At 34.3% G+C, this 12,137-nt stretch overlaps 1 protein-coding gene across 3 annotated transcripts in view; it reads left to right on the top strand.

The window, feature by feature from the left end:
* Positions 1-12,137, top strand: part of LOC136027438 (poly(A) RNA polymerase gld-2 homolog A-like) — a 59,433-nt gene that overhangs the window by 27,820 nt on the left and 19,476 nt on the right. For all 3 annotated transcript variants that reach the window (XM_065704717.1, XM_065704715.1, XM_065704714.1), the window contains exons 5-6: positions 563-734; positions 10,521-10,667. In XM_065704717.1, the coding sequence (XP_065560789.1) occupies positions 563-734; positions 10,521-10,667 (319 nt within the window). The remainder of the gene's footprint in view (positions 1-562; positions 735-10,520; positions 10,668-12,137) is intronic.

Below are 12,137 nucleotides of genomic sequence, written 5' to 3'. Positions count from 1 at the left end.
CAGAGTTGTTGATGGAATTTTTCTTTTGTTTGACCAACTTCTTGTAAAGTATGACGTCCAATGAAATACTAGTAGTTCCAAAACTTAATCTTGATGTTTAGCTCTGCAGAAATTTGAGTTTTTTCTTAGGTTTCATTTTTGTTTCGTGACTAAACGTAATCTCACTGAACTGAACGCAATAATTTAACTTGACAACTTAACCTCCTTCATTTAATAATTTAATGTCTAAGAAAGTTGAAACGGGTCTGAAAATAGGTTTTGTTAATGGGTTAAGTTATCCAGTTTTCAACTATATAATATACCATGATCTGCAGTTATTAGATACTATTATTTGCAGTTATTTAAGGGCCCCATATATTTCACTAAAGCCCCATTCACAATGAAATTTTACCAATACCGAGATATAGCTATTGTTAATTTGAGCCAATCAGATTTTTCATAGAATCTTCTGATTGGCTCTAAATTTTACAAAACATATTGACACAAATTAGCGCTCGCCAAATCTCGGTATCAGTAAAATTTCATTGTGAATGGGCCTTAAGTAACCCCTTTTCATTTGTAGAGACCACATTATGGATTGTATATCGTTGGGTCGACCTTCTCTGGTTTTGGTTGCAAAGTCAGCGATTTAGACATGTGTCTGATTATACCTCCAATATTCGAGAGTTTTAACTACAAGTTTAGTATAATAGAAGTTTTACGTGGTATCAAATATGCTCTTGACCGGATGCCAGGTATTCTTTAATTTTATCATATAATTTATGTTATTCTTTTTCTTTCTCATGTTTTTTTCTTTTTGATGCTATTTTCATAAGATAACTCTGTATCTTATGTTTTTTCCTTTTTCTTTTTAAGGTTTTTTCCTTTTTGATGTTATTTCTTTTGGAGTCAAATATGCTCTTGACGAGGTCCCAGGTAGTCTGTCATTTTTTTAAATACGTTCCATGTTATTTCTTTTTTTTGTTTTGTTCTCTTTTTTCCTTTTCATGTTATGTTCATAAAATGAAACATTCCTTTGGTACCAAGTATGCTCTTGGCTGGATGCCAGGTATTCCTTTCTTTTTTCATTCTATTTCATGTTATTCTTTTTTCATTCTCTTGTTCTTTTTCATGTCAATTCCATAAAATGAATTACTCATTTTGTATCAAATATGGTCTTGGCCGGATGCCAGGTATTCCTTCATGTTTGTCAATCTATTTCAAGATATTTTTTTCTTCCTTTTGTTTCTTTTCATTTTCATACAATTTTCATAACATAAAATATTCCTTTCAAACATTCTTCTCATGAAAATATTCTTTTTTCATATTATTTCATTCTCTTTTTGCATAGTCTTTGACTTTTTAAAGTGGCTGATGTGGTTCTTTTGTATATTGATGATATATGTATAATAAAAAGTGTCTCTCTTCTTTCATTATGTTTATATTTCTTTTTTATTTACTTTTTACTGATTTAGGTTTTCGTAATCTGAATCTTGTATTTAGTTTAGTTATAGAACCTTTTTGTTGCTACTGACAAAATTTGATTTGGAAACGGGAACAAAACAAAGCTTTGCTGGTGGAGAATGAGGAGATTGAAGTGGAAATTTGCATAAACTTCGAAATTAAAGTGGTGTAATTTTTCTTCTTTTACATTCAGAATATCTATCCAATTTAGTTCTACCGGTGAAATCCTGCAGTTTCTTATTTAGAGGCTTAACATTGATAGTAGAGTAGGACCAGATTAGACCTGGCCTTAGATCCTCCTGTGGCTCCAGGGGTACCTAGAGGTCGACAAAGAGTCTCCTCTCTTCACGATATCGTGTTGCCCCCAACACGTCTTTTCACTAAGGTTTTAGGATTACAGGACGCAAATATTTTGAACTAAAACAGTGTGGGGAACGTGGTTCACCAGTCTCACAGTGATCAGAGGCAACGCTATAGCGTTGCCTATAGTAAGACCATAAGGCTCTAGTGTTTTATTTCTTTTCCAGAGGCACTTCATATGGAAGGAGTGGTCGTATGAACTTCATAGAGGGCTAATTCGATTGGAAATCAAATTAAGTTCAAGTGCCCTTTTTAAGAATAAAAAGTGATTAGAGGGCAACTAGCCCTCTGCCCCTCTTTCCCCAAATGCACCCGATAAAATTTTGAGATACTAATTTTGTTAAGAAAGTTCAAAGATCACAAAACTCCAGGGTCAAAACCCCCTGAGCCCGGGGGTAAGTGTTTTAATTTATGCTCCAGGTGTGTATAAGGTTTTTATATAAGGGGGGATCGTATAAACTTTAGAGGTAGCTCATTTGATTGGAAATAGAAAGTTCTAGCTACCTTTTTATAAGTCAAAAGTGAACAAGCCCCCCCCCCCCACACATCCTCTTTTCCAAAATGCATCCAATGAAAATTTTGAGATAGCCAGTTTGTTTGAAATAATCTAGTGATCAGATGATAAAAACTTCGGGGCCAACATAGCACCCACTCCCATACTCAGGAAGGGTTTAACTTATACTGCGGGGGCATATACATTTTTTATAGAAGAGGTGGTCGTGTAAACTTTAGAGGGAACTCAAATGATTAGAAATTGAAAGTTCATATTCCCCTTTTAAGGGTCAAAAGTAATCCGACGGCAACTAGCCTTTCTCCCCTCCCAACCTTATTTTCCCCAAATGCGTCCAATCAAATTTTTTATATAGCCCTTACGTTCAAAATTGACCAAAAATCATGTAACAAAAACTCCAGGGATAACACAACCCCCCAGAATCTGGGGAAAAGTGTTGTAAATTTTGCCCCGGGGACACATAAGATTTTTATGGAAGGAATGGTCGTATAAACTTCAAAGGGAGCTCTTTCGGTTGTAAATCAGAATTTCTAGTGCCCCCCCCCCTAGGTTTTTTTCCCCAGATGCATCCTATAAAATTTTGAGATAGCCAGTTAGTTTGAAATAGCTTAAAGATCAAAAAACAAAAACTCTGGGGCCGACACAACCCCCCGGAAGCCAGGAGCAAGTGTTGTAAGTTATACCCCGGGTGCATATAAAGTTTTTCGCAAGGGATGGTCGAATAAATTTCAGATATGGCTCATTTAATCGCAAATTGAAAAAAGTGATCAGAGGGTATCTACCCCTCCCCCCTAAAAAATCTTTTTTCTTCAAATGTATATGATCAAGATTTTAGGATAGCCATTTGTTTTAAATACTCCAACGATCAGATGACAAAAACTTCTGGGTCAAAATAATTTGACAGAGCCTGGGGAAGGGTTGTAACTTATGTCCCAGGGGTATATAAGGTTTTTGTTGAAGAAGTGGTCATATAAACTTCCGAGGTAACTCTAGTTTCCTTTTTAAGAGGCAAAAGTGATCCGATGGCCTCCCCACCAACCCTAAGGATAAAGCTCCGATGTTGTTTTTTTTCAGAGGCACCGTTCAAAAGTTATGGGAGGGCAACTAACCCCCTCCCATGCCCTTTTTTCCCACAAATGAATCCGATATTTTTTTTAAATAGTTAAGATCAGATAACAAAAACACCGGGGTGGACACAACTCCCAGGGCCCAGAGGTAGACGTTGTAAGTTATGCCCTGGGGGTATATTACGTTTTTACGGAAGGGGGCTCGTATAACTATCAGAAGGGCTCATTTCTAGAATAGTCCAACGATCACATAACCCCGACCCCTACCTCCACTCAAAAAAGTTATTAGCAATATTTTATTCCAAAACTTAAGGGAGCTGACCCCTAGCCCTCCCTGTATGGCCTGACCCCCTCCCCCTAAAATATTAATGATGTTTTATTCTGAAAAGCATGGGAAATCGTCACTGTCATTCCATGGCCTGACCCCCCCCCCAAAAAAAAAAAAACAATATTGACGATATTTTATTCTAAAACTTATAAGAGCTGACCCATGCTCCTTCATGACCTGATACTCCCCCCGGAAAAAATGATCGATGATAAATCACGGGAGCTAACCCCTGACCGTTCTTGATGGTCCGACCGTTTCCCTTATCCTCCCTCCCCCTGCCCACCAAAAAACTTTGTAACGATATTTTATTCCGAAAGTCGTGGTAATTCAGTTTAATTTTATTAGCTCTCTCCAAAACTGTTGAAGATACCTATATTCTTTAATACAAACAAGAATTTGCCTGCTGTCCGTTTCCCTAACGGTAAAATCATAAGACCTACTGCGTATTTGGCGCTGTACTAAAACGAATTATATTACAAATATTTTATTTTGTACTTATTAAAACATTGAAAATAAAATAAAAATTGCAGTGAAACGAGGCCAGGATTTACATATAGACCCAATAGGCCCTGTGGTTTTCACTATCTCCAAAATCTTGCTAAAACGGAGCGGCAAAAACGCTTGGGCCTAGAAGCGTCAAAACTCTAAATTCAGCCCTGAGCGAAACAAAATCTTGAGCTGGTTAGCTTTCAGTAATTTATGTCATTATATATACAGGTTGAAACGGCCAAAATCTACTACAAACAAGAATTTGGGTTTTGCCTCCTTCTCTCACTGTAACAGTCTAAAACCTACCGCGTCGTTGGTGCTTTACTGAAAACGAATTAAGTTCGTTTTCTTGACCCTTCATTTCCAGGGTCGAACAGCAACTGCATACGGAAGCTTGGTAGCAAACAAACTTCGACTCAACCGCAAACTGCTAGCTAAACATTTCAATGCTTCTGCACTCCCAAATTTCCTATACCTTGCACCTTTTTGGCGTATGTTTACAATAACTGAGACGAAGGAGCTTTGGCGAATCTATTTCCGGTATGCCAAATACCTGCTTGCCCTCCCACCATGGGCAAGCAACTCCTGGGTCATTAAGGGATACGGCATCATAGACCCGAATGCTTCTATTGGAAAAAGAATAGAAGCTTATAATAGTAGACTTTGGCGGCACCCGTGGAGCGCTGTTTTGATACAATGAATATCTTGCTTTTGCTTTTGTATGTTTTAATTGATTCTAAGTAAGATGAAGTGTCGTTTAGTTTTTTAGGTAATTTTCTTTTTCCTCTTTTCTTTTTTTCACATTATACTCTGTCTTTCATGTGTATTATAACGGTTTATAAACAAATTCAATTCAGTTGCAAGCATGTTCTGTTGTACTTATTGCAACAATCAAGTAAAATTAAATTTTGAGCTGATGAGCTTTCAGCAATTAATATCGCTATATATCAAATATTCAGTTTAATTTTATTAGTTCTTTCCAAAGCTATTCAAGACAAACATATCTTCACTACGAACAAGAGTCTTGATGCTGCCCCCTTCCCTAACTGTAAAAGTCTAAAGCCTACTGCGTTATTGGCGCTTCACTGAAAACAAGTTATATTACATATTCCCTTTTCCAGTTATTACAGCATTGAAAATAAAAATTAAAGCGAAATACAATCGAACTGGCGATCTTTCTACAATTAATATCATTATAAATAAAATATTCAGATTAATTTTATTTGTAGTTTCCAGGGCTGTCCAAAACACATATAGTTTTCAGTAAAACGCCAATTACGCAGTAACTTTTAGACTTTTACAGTGAGAGAAGGAGGTAAAACTTAAACTCTTGTTTGGAGTGATTTTTGTTCGTTCGAGATTTATTAATTAATCAAACAGTTCGTGGTAACAAACTGTAGTAAGCAGCCTCTCGACTCAATAGTAACCGAAACTCTAAAAAATGGAATTTTGATACAAATAGTTACATCAAAAGAATCGCATTTTAATGCTGATTTTAAATATATAAGTTTCATCAAGATTAGTCATACCTACCAAAAATTACGAGCCTGAGAAAATTTGCCTCATTTTAGAAAATAGGGGAAACACCCCTTAAAAGTCATACAATCTTAAAAGTCACGAAAATCACACCATCAGATTCAGCCTATCAGAGAACCTTGTTGTAGAAGTTTCAGGCTCCTATCTACAAAACTGTGGAATTTCGCATTTTTTTTTTTTTTGCCAGAAGACAGATCACGGATGCGTGTTTGTTTTTTATTGTTTTTTTTTTCCAAGGGTGATCGTATCGACCCAGTGGTCCTAGAATGTTGTGAGAGGGCTCATTATAACGTAAATCAAAAGTTCTAGTGCCCTTTTTAAGTGAACAAAAAAATTGGAGGGCACCTAGGCTCCCACCCACGCTCATTTTTTCCCCAAAGTCACCGGATCAAAATTCTAAGATATCCATTTTATTCACCATAGTCGGATAACCTAATAATTATGTCTTTGGAGATGACTTACTCCCCCGCAGTCCTCGTGGGAGGGTTTGCAAGTTACAAACTTTGACCTGTGTTTACAGATAGTAATGGTTACTGGGAAGTGTACAGACGTTTTCAGGGGGATTTTTTTGGTTTGGGCGGGGAGAGTTGAGGGGGGGGGGGTTCGTCGGAGGATATTTCCATGCAGAAACTTCTCATGGGGGAAGAGAATTTCAATGAAGAATTTTCTAGCATTATTTGAAAAAACAATGAAAAAATAAATATGAAAAGTTTTTTTCTGATGAAAGTAAGAAGCAGCATTAAAACTTAAAACGAACAAACATTATTTCGCATATGAGGGGTTTACCTCCTCGTAATACCTCACTCTTTACGCTAAAGTATTTTTAGTAATTTCATTTATTTATTCTACGGCCTTTGTGATTCAGAGGTCATTCTTAAGGAATTGGGACAAAATTTAAGCTTTAATGTAAAGAGCGAGGTATCGACCGGGGGAGAACCCCTTCATATACGCAATAAAAACATACGAATATAGAAGTTCATTACATAAGTTAATTCGTAAGTTACGTATATTTTTTACTAATGAAAATGTTTGTAAAAAATAAAAAGTTCTAGTTGCCTTTTTAAGTAATCAAAAAATTGGAGGGGAATTAGGCCTCCTCTCTCACTCTTTTTTTCTCAAAATCTTCCGATTAAAGCTATGAGAAAGCCGTTTAGCGAAAAAAAAAATTAATATGCAAATTTCGTTTTAATTATTTATGTGCGGAGAGCCAAGATCATAGCATGCATTAATTCAAAAACGTCCAGAAATTAAATAAAAAAAACAAGTTTTTTAAAATGAAAGTAAGGAGCAACATTAAGAGTTAAAACGAACAGAAATTACTCCGTATATGAAAGGGGCTTTTCCTCCTCAACGCCCCGCTCTTTACGCTATTTTTTTCTGTTTTAAAAAGTAGAGTTAAGAGAAAGAGTCAAACTTTAGCGTAAAGAGCGAAGCGTTGCGGAGGAAAAGCCCCTTTCATATACGGAGTAATTTCTGTTCGTTTTAAGTTTTAATGTTGCTCCTTACTTTCATTAAAAAAAACTTGTTTTATCTATTTAATTTACATAAGAACCTATAATATGTTTGTTTGCTGAAATTGAACACTTGCCTAAAAGCACTTGCGTACTTAAGTACCCTTAAGTACGTCTAGTTTTTGCTTAAGTATGAATAGTAAGCACTTTAGGAATCTTTTAAGTAGAGTACAATATTAATTAAGTAACTACTAAGTATTTTCTACTAAAGTAATACCAACACTGGTGTATACATCTAAGGCCAAATCTGGGGGGGGGGGTGGTACTGGGCTCGAGCCCTTCCCCGGAAATTTTTGTCTGACTCGTGAAAAAGTTATATAAATGTATATAAACAAATTTGTAGTACTTTTTGTAAAGTTTTTGTTTTAACCAACCACCGAACAAATAGCCTGGATACGGCCTTTTTTATATATGCATATATATATATATATATAAATATATATATATATATATATATATATATATATATATATATATATATATATATATATATATATATATATCTATATATATATAAATAAGTTGTCTGTGTGTGGATCTGTGGATCAGGTGACGTCATGTTTGTTCGCATATGACGTCTGAATTATTTCACACTAATACAAAAGAAGAAAAAAACTAAAAAAGGTAAAAACTACAAAAAAAACTAAAAAGAAAAAAAAACTAAAGAAGCTAAAAAACTAAAAAAACTAAAAAAAAGGTAAAAATCTAATAACTAAAAAAAAACTGAAAAAAATAAAAAAAGGCAAAAACTACAAAAAAAATAAAAACTAATAAAAAAAATAAAAAACTAAAAAAACTAAAAAAAACTAAAAAAAGGTAAAAAACTAAAAAAAACTAAAAACTAAAAAAGAAAAAAACTAAAAAAAAGGAAAAAACTGAAAAATAAAAGAGAAAAAGAAAACTAAAAAAATATAAATTAATGTATATAAAAATAAGTTGTTTGTGGGTTATGTCTGTCTGTCTGTCTGTCGAGTGACGTCGTGTTTGTCCGCATATGACGTCTGAATTATTTCACACTAATACAAAAGAAGAAAAAAAACTAAAAAAGGTAAAAACTACAAAAAAAACTAAAAAGAAAAAAACTAAAAAACTAAAAAAACTAAAAAAAGGTAAAAAACTAAAAACTAAAAAAAACTGAAAAAACTAAAAAAAGGCAAAAACTAAAAAAAACTAAAAAAAACTAAAAAAAACTAAAAAAGCTAAAAAACTAAAAAAAGGTAAAAAACAAAAAAAAACTAAAAACTAAAAAAGAAAAAACTAAAAAAAAGGAAAAAACTGAAAAATAAGAGAAAAAGAAAACTAAAAAAATATTAATAAATATAAAAAATATAAATATAAATATAATATAAATTAGCAATCAACAAAGCACCGAGACACAAATGACGACCGGGACACAGGGAGTATAAATGACGACCAGGACATAAGTAAAAAAAAAACTAAAAAAACTAAAAAAATGGTAAAAACTACAAAAAAACTAAAAACTAATAAAAAAACTAAAAAATCTAAAAATCTAAATAAACTAAAAAAGAAAAAAAAGAAAAAAGGAGAAAAACAAAACTAAAAAACGAATGTATATACAGACCGGGACACCGGGATACAAATGACGACCGGGACACAGGGAATATAAATGACGACCGGGACACAGGGACACAACTACAATGGGGACGCCGGGGGGCACAGGGGGATATAAATGACGACCGGGACACCGGGACACAAGGAATATAAATGACGCCCGGGACACTCAAAGAGAAATCACAGACTGGAACACCGGGACACAAATGACGACCGGGACACAAAGAATATAAATGACGACCGGGACACAGGGACATAACTACAAAGGGGACGCCGGGGTGCACAGGGGGATATATAAATGACGATGGTGACTCAGGGAATGGTCGATTAGCAATCACCATCAACAAAGCTCAAGGGCAATCATTAGAATCATGAGGTATAGATCTGAATACGGATTGTTTTCCCATGGACCATTATATGTTGCATGTTCAAGAGTCGGTAAACCTGACAATCTATTTATATGCACAGACAATGGGACAGCAAAGAATGTTGTATATTCGCAAGTTTTACGTAGTTAAAAACATATATATATATATATATATATATATATATATATATATATGGATATATATATATATATCTATCTATATATATATATCTATCTATATTCACAGGTGGGACATAGGGACACAACTACAATGGCGCGTAACTAATATGGCGCGTAACGACTTACGCGCGCGGGGGGGCTTGGGGGGGGCGCGAAGCGCCCCCACCAACTAGGTGTTGGGGTGGCGCGAAGCGCCACCCCAACAGCTAGTATACATATATATATGTATATATATATATATATATATATATATATATATATATATATATATATATATATATATATATATAAATATATATATATATATATATATATATATATATATATATATATATATATATATATATATATATATATATATATATATATATATATATATATATATATACATATATATATGTATATATATATATATATGTATATATATACATATATGTAATGAACATTGAAGACGGCTTAGCGGAGGTTTATGCCGGAATACATGCTATGCTTTTCGTCTAATCACAGGCTGAAAATTATTCTCGTTCGGGTTCGTCCTTCAATTTTTTTTTCTTTTTTTCTCTTACGAGCGGAAACACATCGCGAAAACGCGAGTGAATTTTGTGAAAAGTTAAAATTTTATTGGAAAATGCATAAACGTAATCAATCAGGTACATAAGAGTAATCAATCAGGTAAGTACGTACGGGAGGGGTTTGAGCTCTGTCAAAATCATCCCAAAAATCTTGAGTTTCAATTTTTTAGTATACCTCCTTCCTGAAATAAATTACTATATATATATGCCAGCAAGCAATTATCGTGGGAATTCTTTCTTTTGTGTAGACAAAAAAGTTAGCTATCGTGGTATCATGGAACTCTCTTTGTTTTTTTATTTTGTCATTTGCCACTTCAACGGTTTTATGAAAAAATAGACAAATGAAATTAAATAAATGCCAGAATTACAGCCCTTAAGTTCTATTCTTTCCTTTCATTAAGGTTTGGTTCTTGTATTGTTTTTTGTCTCCGTTAGTTGCTATTGCTTTTGCTTGTAAAGGTATTTTTCTATTTGCTGTGTATTTTCGTCGTTATTTCGTTTTGTTTATTCTCACAGTAATTTTGTTCTTTTTTTAGTGCTCTGATTCTGCTAATCCAGCCAATATACATTGTTTTTCCTTGCAGATAGATACGAGAAAATTGAATTGATTGACAAAGCAAAAGTGCCTATTTTAAAGTTTTGTGATCGAGAGTCTGGAGTTTATGTCGATTTAAGTATCAACTGTGATGTAGGCCTTAGGAATACACATCTTTTGCACTCCTATGCCAGAGGTAAGACTTTTCTGTGAAACCATATTTGGTGATGTGAACCTTTTTATTCTTGCCTAAGGAGTGTTTTCACGCAATTCTAGCGAGACTAGAATTGAAAGGCCTAGAAATTTACGTAAATTTCAGCTTGTCTATTTTCTTAAACCTTGTATGAGGTTTTAAACCTGAAATTTCAATTTTTTTAAACCTCAAGTTTCTTCAACCTCAATTAAGTCAGGTTTTAATCTACCTGTACAATCTCTGAAAGCCTATGCACTGCTACCCAACCTCTTGCCTACTCAGATAGACTAATTTTATGCATGCATCATTACTTTGATAGTGGCCTATTGTTGGCTAGTATGCAGCAGTAATACTAATAACTCACTACAGCACCAAGCCATCCGAGGTCAAAACAGCTGCACACGCTCTTTCTCCATCCTAATCAGTTCAAAGCTTCCCCCTTTCCACCCTCTTAAGAAGTTCATGTTTCTTATAAATGCTTTCTTACGATCTCCCCCCACCCCATTCACTACGAACATAACATGCAATAATAATAATAATAGTAATAACTCACTACGGCACCAAGTCATCCGAGGCCAAAGCAGCTGCGCACGCTCTTTCTCCATCCTAATCATTTCAAAGCTTCCTTCTTCATACCCTCCCAAGAAGTTCACATTTCTTTTAAATCCTTTCTTACGATAGCTTCCCACCACATTCACTGCGAACATAATATGAGGTAATAATAAAAGTGATAAATGTTTTTAGTACCCACTAGAAACATAAAAATGTTACACTGTGGAGTACAATAAAAGAAACATCAATATAATTACTCTAGCCTATAGATATAGCCTATAGATATACACAACGGTTCACACAATAGCATTGGCAAAACTGTGATTTGGATCCAGAGAATAACGAAAAGCTATCAACCATATGGATGCAGCGATACTTGAGTGAGATATCTCGTAGCTGTCGGTAACCATACGACTACGAGCCCATATTAAAATTCAAAGCAAAAACTTCGCGTACTGGTAAAAAAAATAAATAATCAAATCCTTTTTTATATCCAGATCACTACCACGTTTTAAAGGTGGGCCAACCTAGCACGGTTATAGAGAGCCTTAGCTCTTATGAGCGTTCCATGAGAAATGCACCTTTCAGTGTTCTATCCAAACGCACCAATTGCTGTATTTTTAAAATACACTTGAGTCCTTAAACTCACCCCTATAAACGTTTATTTTTTTCGGCATTATCAAAAGTTCATGGATAGATTTGGAGCACAAATTTGGAAACGGTTTTTTGTCGGTTTTTCTGTAAATTATTGAGCAGAAAGTTCGCGTACTTTCGTAAAAAAAAAAGAAAAAAACATGAAATGTTTTTTATCCTTCTCCATAAAAAGCATTTAATAAGGCACCAAAGACAGTACATGCTGAATTAGTAGACATGTCTACATAGATTAGTATGTCTACATGGATTAGTATGTCTATATGTCTA

The sequence above is a fragment of the Artemia franciscana genome, chromosome 5 (assembly GCF_032884065.1).
Source record: "Artemia franciscana chromosome 5, ASM3288406v1, whole genome shotgun sequence".
Taxonomy (NCBI): Eukaryota; Metazoa; Arthropoda; class Branchiopoda; order Anostraca; family Artemiidae; genus Artemia; species Artemia franciscana.
The sequence above is the reverse complement of the archived record's forward strand: the minus strand, read 5'-3'. Positions and strand labels throughout refer to the sequence as shown.